At 44.6% G+C, this 26,200-nt stretch overlaps 1 protein-coding gene across 1 annotated transcript in view; it reads right to left on the reverse strand.

The window, feature by feature from the left end:
• Positions 1-7,222: 7,222 nt before the first annotated feature.
• LOC119441710 (glypican-6) overlaps positions 7,223-26,200 on the reverse strand; it is a 184,780-nt gene continuing 165,802 nt past the window's right edge. The window contains exons 3-8 of the mRNA XM_037706305.2: positions 24,917-25,308; positions 21,958-22,123; positions 19,777-19,907; positions 16,894-17,177; positions 13,706-13,920; positions 7,223-12,306 (exon numbers count right to left, since the gene is read on the reverse strand). Of these exons, the coding sequence (XP_037562233.1) occupies positions 12,062-12,306; positions 13,706-13,920; positions 16,894-17,177; positions 19,777-19,907; positions 21,958-22,123; positions 24,917-25,308 (1,433 nt within the window). The 3' untranslated portion in view covers positions 7,223-12,061. The remainder of the gene's footprint in view (positions 12,307-13,705; positions 13,921-16,893; positions 17,178-19,776; positions 19,908-21,957; positions 22,124-24,916; positions 25,309-26,200) is intronic.

Below are 26,200 nucleotides of genomic sequence, written 5' to 3' on the forward strand. Positions count from 1 at the left end.
GCGCACGTTATCTATACACATCTGTCCCAAATGGCAGGAAAACTTACGCCCACTCTATCGCCGACGTATCAAGAATAAGTGAATGGGCGAACACTTGAATATATGCGCACTGTATACGCACAATAAATGACGGACTACACCGATGGTGCACGAATGGTCGAAGCTGAATGATTCGATCGTGACGGTCCACAAGAGTAAGCGAGTTACTAGCTGTAATATATATTTGCTACAAGGTATTACAATGTACAAAACAGCTACGTTTCAAGCCTTGTGCGCAGCAAGAACAAATCAATCGGAACTGAGCCCATCCGCGAGCGATTAGGCAGAAAATAATCAGATAGTGGCCACACCGAGGTACGTCACCGAGTCGGAAACTGACAAGCCACTGCTTCCAAATATTTGCCAAATAAGAACAAAGAGCAAAACACATTAATCCTGACTGAATTCATAATCGGAAAGCTTGGATAGCTTGGAATACATATTTAGCCCCGCTTGTAGAACAAGCACCATATACGCTGCTTTCGCCGTTTGGACATAGCTTAATCAGATCCGAAAGCGCCTTTGCATGTTCTCTGAAGCTGTGATCAAAGCTTCGTGTCGTCCACCTAGTCACCGTCTACGATATCTCCGAAAACAGAGGTTTTCTAAGCCGCGCCGGCGTCATATACTTCCATTGTAAACAAGGAGGCAACGGAGGCAGTTGAGGCAAGCAATGGACGCGTCACCACGTGATCAAACATGGCAGCGCCCACGGGATCGCCGCGAAAAGGGTCAATACAGCTTCGCTGTAAAAACTCCCGATACAGCTTTTTGTTGCTCAATACGTGCTAAATAAAAGTTTTTCCGAGTGTGAAGGAGCCGAGGTCTAAACATAGGCATAGTTACTGGGGGAAAGGGAAAGGATGCGACACGTAATAGGCCCCACTGTCAAAAGTGGGAAGGGGTGAAGTATGTCATTCGACTCCCCCCCCCCCCCCCCCCCCCCCCCCACACACACACACACCCTGAAAGCGGGGCATTGGGTACAAGGGTGGATCCCCTTGTCCCAATGCCCCGCTTGGTGCCCCGACCAGTGGTGGATCCCACTGGTCAAAGCATACAGAGAACGAGAGGCCCTCTTTTCTGGACCCGCCAGCTAGTGGCTGGGAGGGATTGTGCCGGGCCCCTTATCCTTCACGAGTGCGGCAGCAATGCATACCAAAACCCGATCTACACGGAGCCACGCGTTCGCGCCTGATTACGCGTTTGCGTCAGCTAAAGATCCATGCGCGCCAGATAACGGTGCACACGCCTCGGCGGCAAGTTGTGCGCCTTCTACGCCCAGTGAATAATTAATTGACCGGTTTATTTATTGATTAGGTTTAAAGGGGCTCTGAACCACTTTTTATCAGAGTCGAGAAATGCATTTGAAGTTAAAATATACTATTTCAGAAATACATTGCTGCAAAAAGTAACTTAATGCGTTAAGCAGAAGCGGACTTAATGGCAATTAAACACCCCCTTCGTGGTTTTTCCCCTCCTTCTTCACTGACTTGCACTGCCAAGACTACGGCAAAGTGGGGCATGCCGACAACGGCATGTCACCACGAATACACGCAAAGTGCCTCGAGCGGCCAGTCGTGCGGCAATTCTGCGTGTATTCGCGGGCTTCTTTCACACTCGGAAAAACACATTTATGTAGCACGTATTGAGCAACAGAAAGCTGCATCGGGAGTTTTTCATGTTGCTCTACAACTTTCTCATTGGCACTTTGATAATTAGAACAGTACTTCTCGAGTTACATAATTAATTACAATTAATTAATTAAATCTCAGTAACGAAAAAAATTACTGGCGGCTACTCCACTGTACTGGAAACAATACGCACTATAGGTTGGTTTCGCGTAACGCCGCTCCTCTTTTCTTAAATCGGGCTGCGTGATAGCTGGGACACCCTGCATACCTGCCGCTGTGTTTCGGTTATAGCACAAACGAACGGCGTTTGCTCCATAAACGAATGCGTTGCAGATCAGGACAAGGCGACGGCCGCTTTGCAGACACACGCGTGCGCAACGAGTCAGCGCACCTCATGCCACCGGCACGCTTTGCGTGAGACCCAAGCGGTCCTGCTGTATAGTGCGTGTACAGGCTCGACAGCGTGCTTTAGCGCGAAGCTTATGGGTGAAATATGCGTCAACTCTAGATCAAAACGATATGCTTACAGGAGAAGGTGGTTCGCAGCGATGAGCGGGCACCGGCTCGACACCTTCGTCGTCTTCTTGGCACGCCGAGCTCTATCCTCGCGCACACGTGCCGGCATGCCTTTGCCGGTGCGAGATTGTTGCCGCCATTCAGATGCGAAGGCAAGGGGTGCAAACAGGCAACAACAACAACAACATGCAAATAAACATTTCCTATGTGCCTTCGGCGAGGCAGCGTTGGTCAAATATTGGCGAGCCACCGCCACCGTATTGTGCTGTGTGACTACGCCACGCTGCAATCGCGCGGCCGAAATATGCCCATTCGGTTTCATGAACGAAGATCGCACGTACATTTCCCATTTGGGCCCAGCTAACGGGGCGGCTGTTTCCTGGCATATAGAATATGGACGCGGGGCGACGCCACGTCGAAAGACCTGCACGAGATACTATACCGACACGTAGTATTGCAATACCGCATTATTCTGTGAACAAAAGCGGAAGCAACATCCGTAGCGCTTACTTGGATCTTTGCGAAAGACGCAATAGCCGCGGCGACGATAAAGAGCGACACCACGTACGTTAGGTTAGTCTAGGACATTTTGTCAACACCCTATTATTTAGCAGGAAAGAATCGGTTTAGCGAAGAAAATCAAGGCCAAAGCTTTCCTTGTTGAATTTCGCGCCGACCGCAGCGCCTGTATACGTTATTAAACGACACGGATTTAAAATTAAATTTTCGCATATTTGAGCCACTTTTCTTCACTGTTCTCAAAACTCACCAGTTTGAGTATTTTATTTTGTTGAAGTGGAATAGCTTCTTCACCGGTAAGCTATATATAGGGCGGAAATTTCAAGCCCGTCCTTTCGTTTATGCGTCTTCTTTGTCTCACCAAGCGTAACCAAGGCTTCTCTCCCGGTAAGGGTGTCGTAATTGGCAACGTTTGTAGATATAAACATTGGTTCTTGGTATTCAAAAAAATGCTATTAGTTTCCACTCCAGGCTAGCTTACTTTTTAGCGTGTCTTCGCCGAGGGAAGACACTTCGCCGAGAGAGATAGAGAGATACATGCGCCGATTTGTTTTCAAAGCACCAGCATATGGCTCATGACAAAGTCATGAAGTCCTTCTTACCAGCTGTTACTGGTATTTTGCTCTGGAGAGAGAGATAAAACTTTATTGTGTCCATGATGGGGTCTGGGGGCGGCGGGGGTTGGGAGACTAACCCCCAGGCCTCCCCTTCCTCAAACGGCGGCCAGCCCTTGCTTTCTGGCGGCGTCTTCGGCCATCCGGACGGCCCAGAGCTGCTCTTCTGGGTCCAAGCTGAGCAGCAAAGTCTCCCACTGCTCGGCCGTAGTTATGATGCGTGTAGTGTTAGTGCGGTGGGTGCTGGTGGGTGTAGCTTTCGGGCATGCCCAGATGATCTGATCGAGGTCAGCGCTAGAGTCACCGGAAATTTTTCCAGTGACCTAGTCAGCGCGTGCCTCGCAGGCTTTGTAGAGTGGGGAGTATGCATCGGGGTAAATTCGGTGGTATAGCACGGGGTTTTGCTCTGGAAAGACAAGAAATGTTTAATTGCTTAGTGCAGAGGACCTGCTAGCACGCAAAAAAAAAAAAAAAAAAATTCGCCCTAAAGAAAGCTGGCACAGATGTCAGACTCAGCTCGCCATGCCAACGTATACAGCAAAAAAAAAAAAAAAAAAAAAAGAATAAATAAAAAATAAAATAAAATAAATTGTGGCAGAACCCATCTCAGATGACTGTCTACGGTAATGCGTTGGCATTTAATCAATTCGCGACTCCAACTAAATGCTCGCCCCCTAGCGGTCGCACCGAGAACCCGACGATCGAGGTTCAACTGCAGATTCTCACATTACCGCGTGCGGTGCAGCGTTATTCTATGACATTGCCTCGTAGTTCTCAAAATCATCCTGATGCCGCCTGCGCACAAGCCCGAAAAAGAAAGAAAACAGATGTCGGAAGAATTTTGCTGTGTACCGTTATGGGCGTGTCATCGAGGTGGACAGTCGTTTCCTGAAAGTAGCAGACGACGTGCAAAGGGGGAAAAAAAATTGTGGTTTTACCTGCCAAAACCATGAATTGATCATGAGGCACGTCGTAGTGGGGGTCTACGGAAATTTTGGACCACCTGGGGTTCTTTAACGTGCACCTAAATGTAAGTACACGGGTGCTTTCGCATTTCACCCCCATCGAAATGCGGGCGTTGCGCAAATGAGAGCGACACGGATAAGAAACTTGCGTATTGAGAAAAAGAAGATAAAAATCACAGCATATCCACGGGGTGAATGATGATGAGTGGGCGAAGCTCCGGAGGGAATCATCGGATCTCCCGCTTAAGGGGACGCTAGCACAAACGCGTTAGAAACGTGCAGTACTCTCTAGTAAGGGGGAGCGGCCACAGCGTCTTACGCAGCCATTTACACATGCCGGAACGTGCACCGCGTTTGCCGACGCCATCACATGACTGCTGAGAGAGTATACCCCCCGTATTCATAAACGCTCCTCGACTTGAACTTGACTTGCCACCGCTTTGGGCAGCGCGTTCGAAACGCGTTGAAGGTAAGGCGGAGAGGCCACAGCGTCTTACACCAGCTTCTTACACGGGCCGTAACGCGCTAGCACAAACGCGTTAGAAACGCGCTAGAAACGCGGCCTTTCGTTAATGTTGGGCATTTATGGCGATCGTGGTGCGTGTGTCCATGTCCGCTTCGTGGCGTAGTAGGCTAACGCCGCGCGCTAGGAAGCGAGGGGTCCCTGGTTCGATTCCGCGCTACGGACACAACTTCGGAATTTTTTTTCTCATTTTTCTCAGACTGGTTACACACTACTGGTTACACACTACTACTACGACGACGGGGACGGAACGGGTGCCGCTATAAGGAGCTTCGCCCCTAAAACTTGAATGACACTACGGTGGTTTGTTCGAAACACTTCGGGACGACTCTTTTTTGTATTTTAATTATGTTGCTGGCGTTCGCGCAGTGTACTTTGTTCAGGCAGGCGCTTTAATAAATTATAGTGATGTACGCTTGAGCTTCATCTGGTTTGGTTAGTCGTTTTCTGCCCAGCATTATTGTTGCTAATGCCTTAAGCAGTAGGAATATTCTCGCTAACGTATTCGTACTTTTGTCCGCAGGCACCGGTAGCAGGAACAATAGCTCGGAACGTCTGAAGTTAATCATGACACATGTTACGCCGCGAGCTGAGGCGACATATCGTTTTGATAGCATGCTTTAGTTTAGCGATGCAAGCAGAAGATACTGTTTTCTCATTCAGCACGGTGAGTTGTCAGTTTATTTTCCAGTGGTGGAGCTCGCCCCCAATAGTGAACTACAATACTGATCTAGTGGAGCGTATACGGAGGCGCGCCGCAGCGCAGCGGCTGAAGCAGAATGCCTCTCCTCGGCGCAAGGGGCGCTGCCGCGCTATGTAGACCAATGTAGACTAGAGTTTGGTAGCATATACATTAACAGATCTAATGTAGACAGTACAGAGAGACACGATGCAGAAGAGAAGTCGCAGTTTCGCCCGAAAGGCGAAGCATCAATTGCGATAGCAAATTAGTAGAGAGCTATACGGAGTAAGTATATTACTACAGTATATTTTTATCGGCTGCGTAAACTTGAGAACATTCGCTTACTAACTGAATTAACAAACATGTTGTCAGCGCGCTGACCGCAGACAACCACGTGCACTGTCAAAACGCTGGCGTGAGGAAGCGCGGCGGCAGCAGCGAGCGAAGGTTCGTGCGGTCTATCGCTTCAACTGGAAACTGAGCGGCGAAATATCAGCGCATACTAAGGGCAGAGCCGTGTGGAGATCGCTCTCAAGATACGGTGCGCGCGACAGCCCGCAGCCGTGCAAAGTGCAAGTAGAAGCAACACCCCTCCCTCCCGCGCTGCCTTCCCACTTTCCTCCTTTCGCGTGGGAGGTTGAGTCGCCAGTTCCCCTTGCGCCCGCTCGCAAGATACGCATTTGGTGCCGCAGCTAAACGTCACCTAGCTCCCATCCCCCCCCCCCCCCCCCCCCCACCTTCCGCACGACGGAAGACATCGCGTTTGATCTGCGCCGTGCGTTCGCTCTCCGTGAAAGCGCGCGTCCCCTCGCACATACAGCATAGGGCGCGTGGCGACGATTTTGTCGCCCTTGGACTTTACACAGAACCTCACGGCGACGACGACGACAGAAATCCGCTTGTGTTAAGTTAATTAAGGCACAGGTAATTAATAGAGAGTTAAGGCACTCGAACCCACAACCTTTGGTGCGAGTCGAACCCTCGACCTTTGGTGGGAGCCGAGCCAACAACCTTTGGCGTTAATTAGGGCGGCGTTAATTAAGGTACTCGAACCCACAACCTTTTGTGGGAGTCCAACCCACGACCGTCGGTGTTAATTAAGCCGAAGTTAATTAAGACATAGTTAATTAAGGCGCTCGCACCCACAATCTTTGGTGGGAGTTGAATCTGCGACCTTTGGTGTTAATTAGGGCAAAGTTATTTAAGGCACTCGAACCCAATACCTATGGTGGGAGAAAACAAGTAATAGGAAGTAACAATGAATTTGAATGAGAATGTAATTTAATTAATGTCTCGTGAGTGTGCAGGCCCCACTTATTGCACACTGCGGTAAGTGGGGCCAAACATGTTTATGTTTTTCATATGGCCACAGCATATCATTCTAGCTATAGATAGTGCACAAGTTGCCAAAGAAATGGATAAATTTTCATGTGAATTGGCAAGAGAAAAACTCTTTCACCACACTCTTTCATGAAAGAAGGAAACTTTGCCTCCACCCCCTTCCCAATAAATAAAGAAGCAAATGAAAAATTGATTAGCATTTATTGTAAAAGGTTAATGATAAAAGCCGAGAATTACTGTTCAGTAAATATCAACAAATGTGCAACATTTTTTTTAATGAACTTAATCCCCTGAACCCAAGATATAATTAAGTTGCTGCTGATCAAACACAATTAGGCTTGCAAATAATTTGTTGCTATGGAAAGATGACGCATTAAGACAATGACAGCTTGAAAAGCAATAAATTTCTTCATTTGGAACATAAATATGTACACATACATACGGCAAAGAGTGATCACACATACAGACAACAATGGTCAAATAAAGTCAGCATCGGTAAAGGTAGCTCGCAGCAGAGAGAGCCGTTCATTCTGCCATGCATTTGGCACTTCAGTACAAATCATAGCATACTATGCATTAAATCAGCACATAAAAGACTGAAACATGAGAAAGAATAAAACCAACATGTTAAATGTGCCAACGACGTATAGCTTAAATGTTAGTATAGTCACAACCATCATCAGTCCAGTTCAATGCACATACGTATACTTCATTTTGTGACACTTCAAGCTTTCAGAGAATGCCTTTGCGCAACTTTGTTTTTCCTGCTACCCCTCACTTGTGTATTTTTGATAGCCAAAGTAAACACCGAGCTGCTTTATAAATACATACAAAACAAAACATATACATGAGCATCCACGCATGTATACACAAAGAAATCAGACATTTACAACAGCTTTAAAGTTGCAGTTACAACAATAATAACACACTGCTAACTTGAAATCATTACTAAACCTATATAAAGAATGAAGGTACACTAGCTTGAAAGATGTTGCAAGTCCTAATAAATAGCACGTCAAACACGTATACTGCCTAAATCGTCAATTTACAGCATCAACCACGCACACGGTGAAAATATAAGAAGCCAGAATGGCTTTTGCCACTGGCATGAAAATGCGGAGAAAACTGTAATTGGAGAGGATATTACAAAGCGGTGATAGTGTTTTAGATTAATAAATAATTAAAGTGTGGACTATAAGACTAAGAGGCTAGGTACAGCACTACGTAAACTCATCTGTCTGCTGCCTGCATAAATTAAGTCACATAGAAAATGCCAATATTAAAACAACACACGTGACTCTCAACATAATAGAGAAAATGGGCAGAGAGAAGCAATAACTTCACTGTGCATCTGGGAAAACTCGATTGGCAGTAGAAGAAAAAATAAAGAAAGCTGAACAGTGGTTAACAGTACCACCTATTTACTTCTTCAGGAATGTGACTAAAGAAACAAAAAAAGAAAAAAGAGTTGAAATAATATGATGCTTAGCGCAGTAATAAATAGTAATAACAGTTGAACCTCAGTAGAGCGACGTCGCATCTGATGTGAAAATACTTTCATTATATTCAATATCCATTATAAGGATATACAGCTGACATATTCATTACACATAGATATCGACAAGAAACATTTCAGATTTACTTCGTTATATCGAATAATTAGTTAAGTATATCCATGCTCGCTGCATCGAGGTTCAACTGTAGTTGCAGATACATTGCTGAGAAAGCTCTTATAAGCAAATAAATGAAAATGTAGGTAACACGCCCAGTATGCGTGCAATTTTGCACAGCTTCTTGTGCAAAATGTGAACATAACCGTGTGTGAACGAAAGTGCATGTGTCTTAATTTATTCACCAGGTGTGTCAAAAGATATTTTACGGTGACAGCATGAGTTAAAAAAAAAAGTTTGCACATAAATGATGCATTATCAAATAAAAGCATAGAAAATTCAGCAAAAAACTGTGACCTGTTGTACAAAGTATGTGGTTAAAGGGAGCCAATGCACTGATGAACACTTATCTCCATCATGCTAAAAATGAGTAGCATTTGGACCACTTTGAAATGAAGACTCTGAACACATATAAATGCATTTCGGTGGGCAGAGGGCCAAGAAGCACAGGTGAAATACTTTTTTTTAAAGGACGTACACAATGAGGCAACAAAATGTCATGTAAAACACACATATTCAAAAACCCTGGAGAACTCTACTGTTGACAGGCTGTCTGCCTCAATTAACTTAAGTGCTAGAACAGCAGCAAATTGGGCATTTTTGTTGCTGCAACGTAACTGACATAAGCATTTGAAACTGGTTTAATTGTACTTGCAGAAACGAATACGATGTACCTGATGCAAACAGGCCTGGAGACAACGAACACTAATATAGCAAATCAGGAGGTCTGTCATGTTTTGTATAAATGGGTGTTCTGCAGCAAGACCAACAACTCAAGTTCAAATTGATCAGTTACAGCAAAGTTAGTCTTTTGTTTGCATAGAGCTCAAAATTTTACAAAACACTAAAGAAGTATAAATTATATTAGGAAGTGATGATCAAGTGGTGGTTGAATGAATTATTCTGCTAAATAATGATAGCAATAGCACCGTGCTATCAAATGGCGTTTTCAGTCTAAGCACTTTGTGCACCAACTTATGGACTTTCATTCATGGCTAATGTCAGGTAAAATAAATATACCTTAAATTTTGTTGCTATATTTTGCCATGAGAATGTTCACTTGTACCGACAAACAAGCCTTGCAACAGAGGAGGCCGATATGTTTGCATCATGTGTCTGCGTTTACCTACTTATGGTGCACACACTATAATTCTATACTTTTTTGACAAATCACAAGGAACAGAAACTGATAACTAGGAGCTTGAAATGTTCTTGAAACCTTCACATGTAGTACATAGTCTAGGGTGCTAAAAAAACAGTGATGAGACTGCATTAATCAAAATGCTGTGTCATGTAAAAGGTATAGAAGGCTATGTCATTCTGCACTGATTGTACACCTCTGTAGATAGACAATGGTATTCTCTCTTTCTCCTCCACAACCCAATAAAAGTAGATTTTGAATGTTTCAAAGCTAATACTTTCTCAACACCTCAATTGGGAGACACGATAAACAATAATAATACGATTTTAAATACTTGACGTCAACTGAAGGAGAGGAGCCGATGTTGAGTGACTTGATTCGCATTATTACTTCACCACATAGAATGTGCGGTATAGCTCTGTTAGGGTTATGTTCTATGACTGCCAAGGATGTGCTCTAACGTAAGAATTGAAAATGATGAGGCGAATGTGCATTAGATGCAAAATCCTCATTCTTAAACAACAAAATATAACTTGCGAAGCAACTTAACAACCTGCCATGCAGCTAACCTTGCTCCTGCCACATGAATAAGACTGACAGAAATGTTCAAATGAACTTGAGAACATTATTGAGAGAATGTTATTGATCATTAAGCAACCATGTTAATGAAGTGTTGTGTTACCTAGCCAACAACCACTTCACAATGGATGTGCAGTGAGGTTGGAAAGGGCTTCATGATGATTGTGAACTTCATCTAGCAATGCCCTATCTTGTTCTGGACAAACATAACAGGCACACAGAAAGTACTAAACATAAGATGCTCACAACGACTGCAATTTGATTAGCCAGGGTTAGCTCCCATCTGGATACTTGAACACTGCAAGCAACTTCAGTTTTTGTTAGATTTAATTCTTGAAAGTTGCTCACTATTTGTAACAAATTGTTTCCCAGCACAACTTGGAGGACTGATTTCTCCACCAGAAAAGTCGTCTTGTGAAGTTCAGTGCCCACAATTTATTTTCAAAATGCAACGGGACTACGAGAAATTGAGCTAATGGAAATGTGTCAGTTATGGACTTTTTTCTTTAAAAATTAAATACTGATTTGTAGCTAAGATACCATAAGCTAAAAATGAAACTAACTTAATTATTCCTGTAAATAAAATATTCCTGTGGTTGCAGCAGAACAATGAAGTAAGTTACAGTTCAGGCACTTAAAAGTTACGTAATATTTCATGAAGAACATCACATGCACCCAAGATATGCTAGAAATGCCAACATAAGAATTCGAAACATCTTCACTGCTTCTATGTAGAAACAATAAACTGCAGCCCCAAAGAAAGCGAGACATAGCCTCCTTTTTTTTCGTTGCTAGAGTGAAAAATCGAAGTACAGATAAATTAGACCAACACCAGGTTGGTCTAATTTAGAAAAGAAAGTGACTGAGACACCCTAATGCACAACACAACTAATAAGTGTAGAGTGCCAAGTGCTTGAAGTCCTGTATAAGAGAACGAAAGTGTAGCGTATGCCACAACTTGAAAATTGCTAAAGGAAAATTACACAGAGTCGATGCTCATTGTTAGTAGTAATGGCTAGCATGCCACCTTGTGGTATTGAGGAAGCCAGACAAATGATGCCAAATATTATCTTTTAGTTACAGGGACATTTAAAGATGGTGCTAGCTTATGCAGCCATAACACAAACTGTATGGTATGGTTCTGACATTTGATTCTGCATGTATTATGGGTGGAAAAAGGAAAAAAAAAGAAAATGTAGCTGCATGAGCTACTCATTCTGCTACTGACAAAGAAGCATGCCACTGTGATGATTATGGCCTACATCTTTTTTTTTTTTTCAGTCCTCAATTCGTTCGAGTTTGCAACTGGTAGCAATTACAAACCATAGAGAGTTCACAATTTGCAACAGGTGTCTCTGTTCTTTCCACACAAGTTCATTTATGACATGTGTCCATGTCCAAAGGAAACATTGAAGAATAAAAGGAGCAGGGCACAGTCGCACAAAACCAGCTTTGACACGCGTCAGTCCCATCACCGTGCAAGTCTTGATCACGCCTTTGACAAGTGTCCACACCTAAACTTGACCCCTGGGTCATGCCAGAGCCAGAAAGTACGTTGCACTGTGCGCTGTAGTTTCCACGGCCATGCACGACTTGTGCACACACTGCGCCACAACAGAATGCTTCACGCTTGACAGACAAGCGACAGCAGGAGTCCAGAAGATGTCTCAACCACGCTGCATCACAGGCACGAGAACTCGGCACACGAGAGTCACTTTGCACTGCTGTTGTACAAGGCTCTCTTTTCTTCTTCATTTCTAATTTCCACTCAGGCACTAGCAGCAGGCAGGCAGTGCAGCCGCCAAGTAGAAGAAGAGGTGTAGGATCAGGAACGAACGTCAGACGCTGCTGCTCAGGCATTTCTTGAGCAACAGAGCGATGACCAGGAGCCATAGAGGGGCACCACACAGCACACGGTGTGCAGAGCTGGTGTGTGGCGTCACGGGGTGCTTGGGCACTGTGCCGGACGTTGGCAGCGAGCCGGTGAAGAAAATGTCGGGGGTCGTCGATGTCGGCGCTGGTTCGTACTCGTCATCACCACTTCCACTCCCGCTTCCACTGCCCATGTCATCATCGAGTTCAGCTGTAATGAACAACCACACAAGCTTGCTTAAGCATGGAAAACTGGTCATGCCCTTTCTAAGTTGCTCCGTACATTTGGCGAGAATGCTCCAGGCAAAGGCACATTTTTCACAGCTACATATTTTCTATGACCACATTTGATGCTGGGCACTCGCATTTTCTCTCTCACAACAACAGAAGCACACACTCACACTTTGCCATTTGTTAATGGCCAGACAGACTTAGCTGCAGAGTTAAATCCATGTCAAGCATGATTGCACTGAATTTCACACGCAAGCCATTGTCTGAACACATTCACACTGTAGTATGAGAAATGAAAGTCCTGTAGAAAAACAAATGATGTGGCAGTTTCATTAACAACAGGGAGATAGTCACAATAGTGCAATTACTTCGACCTAACAGAATAATTTGCAGAGTTGTATGCTCTCAGCTTGCAACTCACCATAGGTCTATCCAGAATACACTACAAAACAAGCTGCCATATATGATGTTCACTGCTTCCTTGGTTATAATTTAGCAGAGTTTGCATAATATTTCTTCAAAGACTACCAACAGTCGCAAAACATAAAAGTAGCACGAAATATTTACAGTACAGGCATATTTCTTTCAATCTGATATTGGTGCTATACTGCTAAGCTGCATGGTATGTATGATACTGTTACTATTGTTGCAGTAAAAGTGATCCTAAAGTGGCATTAACAAGCAACTCCAAGATAGTGGAAACCAACACAAACTTTTACGGCATTCTTCTTTCTGGGGTTTTACGTGCCAAAACCAGTTCTGATTATTAGGCACGCCGTAGTGGAGGGCTCCGGATTAACTTTGACCACCTGGGGTTCTTTAACGTGCACTACAACGCAAGCACACGGGCATTTTTGCATTTTGCCTCCATCGAAATGCGGCCGCCGCGGCCAGGATTCGATCCCGCGATCTCGTGCTCAGCAGTGCAACGCCTTAGCTGACTGAGCCACTGCGGCGGGTAAACTTTTACGGCAGCAAACACACATGTTCATTTTGTTCCTTCTGTAACCAATGCAAACGCTATACTATACTAGTCTATAATCATCTACTGCTTCATTAATAAACATCTAACGCTTAATTAAACAATGCTCCGTGAGCATTGTTTAATGCCAGTAGGCCAGTTTAGAAACTATAAGTTTTGAAGAGCTACTGAAGCAGAACTTCTGTGCAGTATATGCTTTCTTCCTTGGCTTCAAGCTGAGGGTTGACTTAGTAACAAGATAACCGTAGTGAGAAGTCATAGCAATATACCACAAAAGCAAGTTCTTGAAAAATCCAAGCAGGGGCACACCTGCTAACGCTGGCAGCGAGGTTCTGCTTCAGTAGCAAAGTACCAGGAAATGAAGCAGCAGACTCAACAAAATTCTTCAGCCACTTACCGGTGTCTTGCCACTGTACATCGTGCCCTCCATAGGCCAGGTTCAGCTTGTTGGTGATGATCTTGAGAGTGAGTATGAGCTGGTTGATAACCACGTTGCTACTTGTGTACTCTGTGCCACCACCCCTGTGGTGGCTGTTGTGCGGCTGCTGCTGAAACTGCTGGTGCGAACCTCGAGTTTTGCCTCCTGCCACTGTGTGGTTTCCTCCTTCAGACCTGAACAAACAAGAACATATCCTGCATGTAACAAATGCACGAATGCATGCGGGCGCTAAGCTCCTGAAGCATACTCCGCATTCCAGAATCTGCAACTCCTGCCAGAGCTCAATGAGCAGACATGTTTAAGTCAAAGTAATTTTTGTAAATTGGCTTCCAAAACAAAAGGCAAGTTACATATTTACACGTGTAGGGCCTGCACTTTTTAAAAACTTTTTAACAATGCGCATGCCTTATACGAAGTAAGCTTATGGCTTCTTCTCACTGAAGCCTCGAACTGTGATCCGACAGCTACGCAGAATAATGCAACCACTGGTGGCCGATTATGAACACTTTTAATCAATTAACCTTGTAGCTTCCACTACCCATGTCGTTTGACGAGCTCGTCTCATTGGTGCCCTCCAAAAGCTTGTCCCCTGTGCCATCCACGCTGTTTGAGAGTGCCATCACATTTAAGCTCTCGACAACGGTCTCTAGCAAAACCACACATCCCGTACACTTATTGCAGCGATGCCCTCTTCAAGTGCCCAAAACCACAACGCAGCTAAACAGCGATCCACAGCTCAGCCAATAGTGCACTGAATATATGCTGCATGGCCCAATTGGATATGGCCGTGATGACGATCATGTCATCATCAGAAGGACAGCAACTAGTGCCATTTAGTAGCAACTTGTGGAAGTCAGCCAGTGTGCAACATGGCTTCCAACATTTTGTGTTGCATGCACTAGCCCAATCTCGGAGGCCCTATATATATATTTTTTTTCATTTTTGCGTTTCAAAGTGGGGTTGTAGGCCTTACATGAGGGTGAGCATTACACGAGTAAATATGATATTAGCAGCCTGTGATTATAAACCACTAGTGTTATCTCTCTAACCTCAGCAGGGTGTGAAAGTATGACAGCACTGTGAAAATGCAATGTCAAACACAGCAGTACCGATGTACATTTTCTGAACGGCAACTATGATTGTAGGCAACTATATGATTGTGTACACCATCAGTTAAAAACAAAGGACTTAAACACAATGTCACAAAGTGCCTAAAACAATCACTGAAAAAAAAAAGAAACTTTCGGCAGAACCCATCTCGCGATGATTGTCAACATTAATGCAATTAGCATTCAAGAAACATAGGAATCACACTGTATTGGCTGAAGACACCTTTATTTAAAATCTGTAGTGGTCATTATGAGACTTGCATTGCTGATCGGGTTCGTTGCGAATAGCACAAATCCCACAGTTATGTGGGAATCAGGTTTAACCCTTTGCGGTCCGAAACTTTTACCCACTTTCCGGCTGTTCCGGTCCGAAACTATTTTGCCAGTTTCTGGTGCCGCTAACAAAACCACCAACTGTGGAAGAAAAACTCTCAGGATATTTATTTTTTCTCTTGCATTCTGCAGGCAACTCCTCTATCGATATTTGAGCAGCGTGTGATACCGCTCGAAGCATTCTCCTGGGTGCAGGGCAGGGTTGTTACTGCAGGTTTTGCAGAAAAAGTTTCCCTCGTGCCTCCATTTGTTTTTCGATCGCTACAAGCGGCACAGTCCTTGCTGCTTTGGCCTGGGAGCTTGTAGATGAAATGGCTCCTCCCATCTAGCGTTTCCTCGCACTCCTTCCACGCAGACGGGCCTCGCTTTTTGGCTCTAGCCCTCGCGTCACACACCAGCTGTAGGGTGAGGTTGCGGCGGTACTGCAGGTGTCACTGTTCTTTCTCACCATGATTCTGCAGCTGTGTGCACCTCAAAATAAAGCTATTGACAATGGAAACCTCTAGAAGCGTTCACTAAATGCACCACCGTAAAACACATGCGGTGAAAAAGTGGTCATGCTCTCAGCGAACCGCACAAACGTGCGGTTGCGCGCGCAAGTGAGAATCTCTGGTATCCAGAAGCCGTGCTGAACATTGTGCTGCTCCCTAGTGCAAAGAGAAGTAAACTCCAACAAAGTTTATTTATCCTTCAAGAGATGGCGCATCGTGTTTATTGCACGCGAATGTGCTGTTCCGCGCGTAAGTGAGAACGCTCTGGTATCCAGAAGCCGTGCTGAACATTGTGCTGCACCTTAGTGCAAAAAGAAGTAAACTTCAACAAACAAAGTTTGTTTATCCCTCAAGAGATGGCGCATTATGTATACAAAGAATGCGCACGGATCGCAGTGAGAAAAACCGCAAATTTAACCCCCGAACACCCTTGTCAGGCGGTGCCCGACAGCGGACCGCTAGGGCCGTGTTGTGTTGTCGGGCCCTGCCCGACAACGGACCGCAAAGGGTTAAGCTTCCTTTGACGTTTGCACAAATGTTCAATGTAAATTTCATGCAAAATAAAACTCTTAACGACATAGATGTTTGTACGAAATGATGCAAACGGAATGCACTTTTAAGCACTTCTCTGTAGCAGACTTCCTGACTTCACTGTAGCTCGACGGTCCTCGCTCCAAAGGCTCAAGCAGGACAAGAGGCAAGAAGAAGCAGCCTCTCTCAGTGCATGCTCAGGTCCATGCTTTTTCACTTGAATTCCTTCTCCACACTCGGCTGCTTCTGTTGCTGCCTTCACTTCTTGCACTCTTTTCCTGCTTGTCTAATTTGAGTGCACATCTATTCTGGGGCATTGGCCGAGAATGGGCACAGACCCAGTGGCCCAAGTTATCATACAGTACGGGGTGAGATAGGAGCACACCAAAGTGGAGGTTAGTAGGCTAAGAACGATAACCACATAAAAAAAAAGAAGACGGACGCAAGCCACTATAGTGAAAGAGTGTGCAAATTAGGTTTTAAAGAATGCATGTGATTAAGAAAAGTAAGCTGTCTTCTAATAAGTTCCACAGTTCCAATTTCAGTACTCGTCTTGCGATGTTTTACAAAGATGAATTGACATTAACTTGGGATAACTTTCAGTTTTACTAAACTTTCCATTGATGCAGTGGTGTAATTTTCTACCATGCCAATTGGAAAGGCGTCCCCCGCCAGTACTCACTTTGCACGATTCAGTCCATCCCAGCACTCCTCCTCGGGAGGTGGTGACTGTGCCGACGGCTGGCGGCACATGCGATCGGGCAGCTGGGACCACATTGAGCGAGTGGCGCGAATCTGTTTCTTGATGCCCTGCACCAACCGGTCCATGCTGGTCCCCGCTGCAGTGGTCGGCCTCATTGCAGGCTGCTGGCCGCCTCCCGTGCCTCCAAACTTCAGCGTCTCAAAGTGCAGCTCCTGGCCGCTGCCACGGCGGGCCAGACGAAGCCTGCCACACTTGTCATACAGCTGTGCGGCAGTGGGCAGGAAAGAGGGGAAAAATGCACATGTATTTTCGCAACTCCTAATATGTACACGAAAGATATTTGCATCTACCATCGTGATTAAATGCTTTAACGGGCTCCCATAATTACTCCGAGCTTGAAGGTGAGCGAGCACTTTCTACCTCAATTTACCTAACCCCCCCCACTTCGCGAACATCCTGTTGGCGCTCTCTTTTCTTGTTTTAATGCACCATCAACTCCCGCTTCTCAGGATTCCGCGCTTTTCAGCTACCTAAATGTTGTTGCTGCCATGTGTGCAGTGCAAAACATGCATACGAAGTGAAGTCAGTTGATTGCACATGACATGCAAGCAAGACGACGAGAACGAGCAGGCGTGCGACTGAATGGCAAAGACATGCTAACAGACAGATCGGAACTGCTGATGTGTTCCTCATGTATAGACATACTAACAGCTTTAACCCTGGTGGCATCACATGCATGACCCTGTTGGCATCACAACGTGTGAAGAAGTTACCAGAAAAGCTCAGCGAAGAGCATGCAACTTTCTTGAATTAGTATTAGAGGTGGTTTAGGGGCCCAGGCAACAGCTTCACCGAAAAGTGTAAATTTTTATGACGCATGTCCCTGCACCATGAAATATGGAGGCATGCAGTGCATTTGGTTAAGCCAGAACACGCATTTTGAAGTGCTCAACAATTTCAGCCAACATGTATAGGATGTGAGAAAGGCAAGTTTTATTTTCAAGGCATACATGGTCTGCAAACTTTTGCAAAATATTTAACATCGTTTTATTAGTTTCAATGGTGTAATCTGCAATAGGTTTCTTCCAAGACGAAAGAAGGCGCAGAATTTTATGTGCTATCAAAGCAACATGCTGATTTAATGTTACTGGCAAAGGCGTGAGACGAGTGGATGCCGAAATATTTGAATAATTAATATGAACTGCATTGTCGTCGGATACTGTGGCGCGATAATGAGTTCCAACTGATGGTGCATCTTGTTCATGAGAAACAGGTTCAAGAAGGCCCCAGTCAACTCTTTAATGACACTGTAAAGATGGTGCAAGCTAATCAACTATGCATATGTTTATTAGGAATGTGATGTGATTTAGTATTAGTGCTAAAAAAACGCTTTTTCTTAACATAAAGCACCAGTGTACATGTTGCTGAACAGTAATTGCCCACACAATGATCAAAAAACTAAAGAAAGAAATTGGCAGTCTCAGTCAAATGCAAGCACTGAAAGTTACAGCAAGTTTTAGCATTGCACTAAAGGCGTCTCGGAATGCTGGCATGGTAATGAGCACTGCCAACGGGGTTGCATGTGTGGCACCTTGATGGTGCACAAAATGATGATGATCATCATCATCATCATCAGTCTATATTTTATGTCCACTGCAGGACGAAGGCCTCTCCCTGTGATCTCCAATTACCCCTGTCTTGCGCTAGCGTATTCCAACTTGCGCCTGCAAATTTCCTAACTTCATCACCCCATCTGGTTTTCTGCCGACTTCGACTGCGCTTACCTTCTCTTGGTATCCATTCTGTAACCCTAATGGTCCATCGGTTATCCATCCTACGCATTACATGTCCTGCCCAGCTCCATTTCTTCCGCTTAATGTCAACTAGAACATCGGCTATCCCCGTTTGTTCTCTGATCCACACCGCTCTCTTCCCGTCTCTTAACGTTAGTCCTAAGATTTTTCGTTCCATTGCTCTTTGTGCGGTCCTTAACTTAAAATGATACTGAAGGAAAACCGCCCGCGTTTGTCAGCGCAAAAAGAAGGGATTAGATAGATTTAGCTTGACGTTTACTGTCCGTCCTGCTCAAACTAGTGTTGTCTGCACGACAATGTGATATGCACAAAGCTGCTCAGCAGAAATGCTAATATCTGTGTGAGCATGAACACTGATGCTGCGACAGCACTGCGACGGCGCAAATGCACCTCGAGCATTCGTATAGTTCCTTTAGCAATAAAACGAAATATGCAACAGCCCATTCCTTTGCGTACTTGTTGTCTATGGCCAGGGCACCCATAAAGTGTGCACCACTATAACTGAGTCATGTACTGTTGACTGCATGCGCATTAATTGTAAACTGTATGTATCACCTGCCAGACTCAGAAAGCATTCCTGCTGCATATTTACAGCAAGTGAATAATGTCGATGCTGTGGCACATCTTTCACAAATAGCGAGACTTGCTTAGAAAAATATTTCACAGCAAGAAACAGCAGCAAGTTTACTTTGTGTCTGCCAAAGTTAGCATTCACTGAAATCTCACAATTCACTTAAAAAATGCCTCATTATAATTGGTCAGGTTAATAACAGACACACATTAACTGTGCAAAAAGAAATTGGGAAGGCTTGGTAAGCTAACAGCAAAGTATCAGTCACCCAAAAGACAACACAGCCTCTGTATATTGTAACAACATCAGGGGACGAGTGAGAGTCGCGCATCCCCACAATATAAAGTGAACAGAAATTGGTTCAGAAAATAACATTCATAATTAAGACGAACAGTGGCAGTTAAATTTAGGCTAACACAAGAACAACAAATGGGGGGGGGGAGTCAGTGATTTCACTGTAACACACAGTTTGCTCACCGTTTGCAGAATAGTTGCCCTATTCTCCTGGAAATCCATGATAGCTTCGGATATCTTCACTCCTATTGGGTTCACGACCGACTCAATGTTGAAGGAACTCTCCAGACGGTTTGCCAGGTTCATGAGGGCATCTGTAGAAAATGAAACAACCATAAGTGAGGCAGATATGCCACTATCATGGTGCCATTCAACATCCTACACCATGCAACGTGATCACTAATTAAAAGTTTGCAAAATCCTGTTAATGTTTCCTGAGCATCTCCACCCTAACCAGAAGCTTTTGCTCACAGGCACATATGTACTTTTTCACTTGAAAGCAAAGAGCGAAATGCCATTTGGCCTTGGTAAGCCACTTCCAAATCTTAACACTTTCGGCTTTGAATGTCACTGGCCCTTTTGGAGACCATTTGTGCTAAGCTAGGGGATTTCAGAGGACAAGCAGGGATGAGTTAGAGCTGTGATAGCCATCAATTACTCGCAAAATGGAGGGAGAGAGAGAATAAAGTGTGCTCTGCACTAGCTGTAACACTGTGGGCTTTGGACGAAAGTATATGGTTAGAACAGAACACTGCAGAGGAGCAGACTTCCAGAATTTTGCAATAATTAATTATGGGGTTTCACGTGCCAAAACCACCATCTGATTATGAGGCGCGCATGAATTTTGCAAAAGGTCAATACTGCATTAGTGAGGCTTGTTGGCATCGGGATTTTTTTTTTTTTCAAACTTGCTTTTTCACAATGAGTGAATGGCAGTGGCATGGTGTTACTGGCTGATTGATTCGTGGGGTTTAGTGTCCCGAAGCTGGCATAGTTGGCTATGAAGGATGCTGTGGTGAAGGTCTCTAGATTAATTCTGACCACCTGGGGCTCTTTAACACGCAACTAAATCTACTGCGCATGGGTGTTTTCACATTTGTGCCCATTCAAGTGCACCTACTGTGGTTGAGAATCAAACCCGCAATCTTGCTCTCTGAAGCGGACTGCCATAGCCACTGAGCCACCATAGATGGTGGCACAGTGCTACTACCCGTGCCACCAGCCATGGCATCCAAAAGACTGCTGAGCCACTGGCAGCAACATACATATTTAATAAAGGGGGAACAACACAACTGAGCATAGTTTGTGAATGAGAAAAGATTTCACTCAATGTTGTTTTGCTTACACTGATGCATAAATGTCACTAACTATTTCTTATTCTGACCGGTCATATTCAATATGCAGCAGTTACACAATGAAACAGAATAGTGGTGTTCGATAAAACAAATATATATGGTGTCGTGCCTGCCATCTCTAGGACATCACTTGCTGTTTCAGTTTTACATTGGCTTTCAACTGAATTGTTTGAAGTATGCCTCAAAATCATGAGCCACGTTGCGAAATATCATTTGTCCCCATCACACGTGCGTATGCATCAAACAATAATGGGCGCCCACAGGAAGCAGAGCACTGGTGCGGGAAAGCTACACATTAACAAGCATGCAAGGGTAGGGTGCCTGTCAGAACTTATTTGTACTGTGCCTGCGGTACTTCGAGGCTCATTCCATTACTGAAATGGCATTCAAGGGCATTAGTCGATACGCAGACAAGTGATAGTGACGTCTTTGCATAAAAACAAAATGTACTTCAAAAAGAATTAATGATCTGATCTATTCATATTATTTGTATTAAAATCACTGCCAAGTCAAGAATGCTAGGATGCTTCTCCCAAAAAAGCTTGGTGTATTTGCCAGCTGTTTGTGTGTGCTTCCAGAAACACTTCCTTTGTAGATGCCATAGTCATGAAGACGGGGTGCACAGTTACTCAACAATAATGAGCATCCCACACCACATGCACGAATAGCCAAAATCGCCAAGTGCGGGACAAATAGACATTTTGCAGCACAAAGAAGGTTGTTTGAATAGAAAACTTGGAATAGAAAATTGAATAGAAAATAGAAAAATAGAGGGAACTTAGTGACCTCCTATATGAAGTACAACAGAACATTTACAACAAGGAAGTGTCCAAGATAACCAAAGTTGAGGAGAGAGGAAGAGTGGAGTGACGTGATTTGCTGGCCGTGTTCCCTTTGAGTGGCATTTGTCGCTGCATTGTTGACACGTCACTGACTGCAGTATTTGCAAGGGGAAAGAAACCTACATGGGATGAGGTCACATATGTCTAGAACAGGGTCTGGTACTAACCAATGAATAAGCCCCACTCGCTGTCGAGCTCCATGTGGTGGGCCAGGCAACCTCGCATGACACTGTGGCAGTACGAGGAGCAGGGCTTCAAGTTTGGTAGGCCATGGCAGTGTGGGCAGTAGCTCATCTTCATGAGTGCATGGCTGCAGTTGGCAGAAGGGCCAACCTGCAATGGCAATCATTAGGAATGGCTCTGTGATGTTTGGTACAGCACAACAGTGTGCTAATTGCAATCATAAAGACAACTGCAATGCATTAGTTTTAAGGATTTTCACAGTGAACAAGTCAATACTGTACGATGTACGCATAACATTCTTTACAAAAGGAGGAAACTGCAATCTGTCTAGCATTTGCAGTAATTGTCTTTCTGAGGATTTATGACTTAATAGTTTGCACAGTATGTTAATTCATGCAATTTTTACTTATTAAATTCTGACATATGAAGCAAGGAAATGATAAATAGCAAGTTGACACATTTTTTACAAATCGAGTTCCGGCCTATTGGGCAAGGAAGTGACTGGTATCACATGTTTTGTCTCCAATTAGACTTAGTTGACCTTGCACACACTGCATATTTATCACATCATCTTCACTGTGAGGAGATGGAGGTAGCCCTGCTAAAATACACCAGATAATCATCATCCTCATTAGCCTAATTTATGTCAAATGTAGGACGAAGGCCTTTTTCATCAATCTCCAATTACCCCTACCTTGTGCCAGCATCCTATGTTTGTAAACATCCAGATGTAATCACACCACTCAGTTCCCTGTCGTCCGCGACAGTGCTTCCCTTCCCTTAACAGACCATCGATTATCTGACCCATGCATTATGTGGCCTGCCCAATTCCATTTCTTCCTCTTAATCTCCAACAAGGGTATCGGCTACTCCCATTTTCTCTCTAATCCGCATCACTGTCTTCCTGTTTCTTAACAGTTACAGATAACATCCGTAAATAATTCAGAGGAGGCCCTCTTTGCACATATGATCGGTTGAAAACTGAGCCAACTTAGTGTCGATGCGTGATAAGAATGGTAAATAGATGTCCCACTGTATGGAGTTCATTCACAGCATGTGCTAGCAACCCGTTCATTTCCTTATGATAAAGAAAAAGAATGTTTGCTTTAATGAGTTCTCCCTATTACAAAACACACGCAGTGACTGTACGAGCCATGAAGGGGCAAAGAATAAGGATAATCTGCAGTGCTTATCGGCTCCAGATAGTGTGACAGCGGGCTTCTACAAATGGCCGTGAATAGCGACCTGTACCTTTCTGTGCATCCATGAAACATTGGACATGCGTATATGTTCATATGCGCTAAGTGAGCACTGACCGAATAAGAGTGTGTGCTGGCGCATCTAACTAGTCCGCCATAGAATAAGGTACAGCCAGCGCTTTCATGTCCCTCTCGCCATGCATAAAGATCGATGGCGAGAGAAAGAGAGAGAGACAGAGAGAGAGCACCAGGAGGGGACGTATTCTGCGACAATCACTTCGGCGATACTATCGCATTTTCGTGACGTAGCGCTCAACCAGCCAATCAGCTGCTCCAATTTTGCTCAACCAGCCAATCAGCGCCTGCCTGTTGGTCGGAGCGATACTATCGCCGAAAGTGATTATCGCAGAATATGTCCCCAGATTACGTGGATGAGGATGAATCAAACAAAACACGGAAATTCTCGTGACGTTCGCAGCGAAAAGCTCGACGTGTCCACTACAGGTTAAGTGTTCTTTCCTTCCCATCTTTTCTTTTTGTCAATTTTATTCTTTATTGTCACGCTCTCTTCTACAATCGCACATGATTTCTGCAACGAACGGGACGTCAGCCCTGTCAGCGTCTGTCGCGGGAAATACGAAACTACACAGACGTATGCCTGCTGCTTTACGTACAGGTCTAGAACTCACGTATGCACCTACACAATAATCGCATCAAGTTTAGTTTAACCTTGTTTAACCTCAATGCGAATGAAATAAAATGGAAGGGGGAACACACTTCGGAATTTTGAGGTGAGACGACTTGGCACGTGGCCTCGATGATTACACCGCGTGTGGCTTTCGCGCCAAATATCCATGCATGAGGCAGGCAGTGCGGGAATTAATCTGGCTCCCGTCAGCGATGGCAGGGCACCACAGAGCACTGTGTAATCGAAGATAGAGACGCAGTGGTAATTAGTGAAATCGAGACCCTTCGTGAAAGGAGCGGATGTATTCCAGGTATGCACCTGGCAGGTAATATATGATCAGCTGGAACCTTAAATTGGAGAATTCTTTCATTTCAATTTGTGAACACTAATAAAAAAAAAAAAAAACGAATGTTATGCTGCATTGCAAGTGGCCAGGGGCAAGATTCCTAGTTCGGCTGGTCAGTTTTACCGGTTTTACCTTCACCTGCACGCAGACGATGTTAGGAATATGCGGCGGCACTGCAGTTATTCTTAATGTCAACAAGAAGAAGAAGAAGAAAATTTTTAAAAAGAAAGAAAAAGAAAATGTTGACCATCCCATTAAGCGTTCCCTCAGTAAAGTATAGAGGAATATCCATTCTATGGTACCCTACGTGACATTAAAGCTGAGGATATATGACCTTGTGGACATAAATAGAGTAATTTCATAAAACAGAAATGGAACAAAGCTATTCACGCATGAGGGAGTCGTCAGCATTCCATTGTCTTTCTAAAGCGTATACTCAAAAACAACTTTACACTCTTTGGGGCTTATCCTGACCACAGATAATAATCGTCATCTAACTTGCGTGAACTTTCTTTTTCTCTAACACACTGCGATACTTGGTAATCACAAACGCTATGTAAGCGTATGACGGGCGCACAGCGTTAAAGAGAAGAAAAGCCCACAAGATGACCATTACTGTTGGAGAACAAGATAAGCCCTAAAGGGTGTAAGTGCATATACATGGCATATACCGTGCATGAAGAACGGAGTAAATAAGCGCTCATTCATACCTCCATGACGCTCTGTATGACGTCCCTGCCAACGGCCAGCGCCTGGACGAAGGTGCGCGTGGCTACAAAGGAGCGCTTCACCTCGAGCGTCAGCTTCTGGGGCACGTCGCCGAAGGGGCGCAGTTCGTCGCGGTAGTCGCTGACGCACTGCAGGTAGCGCTCGCTGAGCGCGTACTGCGTGTTCATCACCTGGAACATCTTGCGGTACAGCTCGAGGAAGAAGCCGTCCAGCGCGTCCACCAGGTCGACGCCGCCTGTGCGGTAGTACTTCTCCAGCTGGTCGAACATGTCGTGGAAGATGTACGAGTTGGTGTCATACTGCATGCCATACGTGCGCAGGAACATGCCGTGGAAGTCCTTCTTGGACGTCTTCAGCAGCTCCTTGAAGAACTCTGCGCAATCATGAGTAGAGAGAGAGAGAGAGCTTAATTACATCGTCAATCAGCGCTAATATAGGATTTCCCAGCTATAACATTATAGCCGAGCTGTTCAACGAAATAGAATCATTTAGAAAACGTGGTGCAAGATACGATTTTATGACCTACGGTGTTCGGTCAACAGACCTACGATGATCGAACAACGTAGGTCTTGCACGATCATGCACTATCAAGTTCTAACATGGCGACGATGGTTGATTGGGTTTAATGTCCCAAAGCAATGCATGAACCGTGACAAATGCTGTACTTGAGGGCTCCAGATTAATTATGACCACCCAAGATTATATTTAACGTGTGCTCAATGTTCGGTACACGAGCGCTCTTAATTGCTTACCACCCCCACCGAAATGCGGCCGCCATGCCTGAAAGTCGAACCCTCGTGCTCAGCAGCACGGATGACGTGACAGGCGACCAAACATTTTTTATTGAATGTTCCAAACCCTAACCCAGTGAACCACAAATATCCATTGGATGTACCACAAAAGACCAAATATCCAAGACATTTAACGACGTCCAGTTTACATCTATAGTATGTTCGACTAGTACGTGGCAATCAAGGGTCATCCAGAGGACGTGGAATGTCCTTATGATTTGGACATCTCTTGCACATTCAAAGCTCTCGTGCATTGATCGTACATTGTGCGTTATGAGTCGATGCACGCACTATGCCGCAGAAATACAAGCAAATTGTCTCTAATGCCTAACAATGGGAAGCTAGGAGAGCAAAAGCATTAAATTAATTATTTTGCAATTTAGCACGACTTTTGCACGCACTGCTGGAGGTCTAGTAACGTTGCTGCTGGACACCGCGCGCAAAAGCCCAGTACTTTTGCCATTTTTTCGCTAT

Source organism: Dermacentor silvarum, chromosome 2, assembly GCF_013339745.2.
Source record: "Dermacentor silvarum isolate Dsil-2018 chromosome 2, BIME_Dsil_1.4, whole genome shotgun sequence".
In the NCBI taxonomy this organism is placed as follows: domain Eukaryota; kingdom Metazoa; phylum Arthropoda; class Arachnida; order Ixodida; family Ixodidae; genus Dermacentor; species Dermacentor silvarum.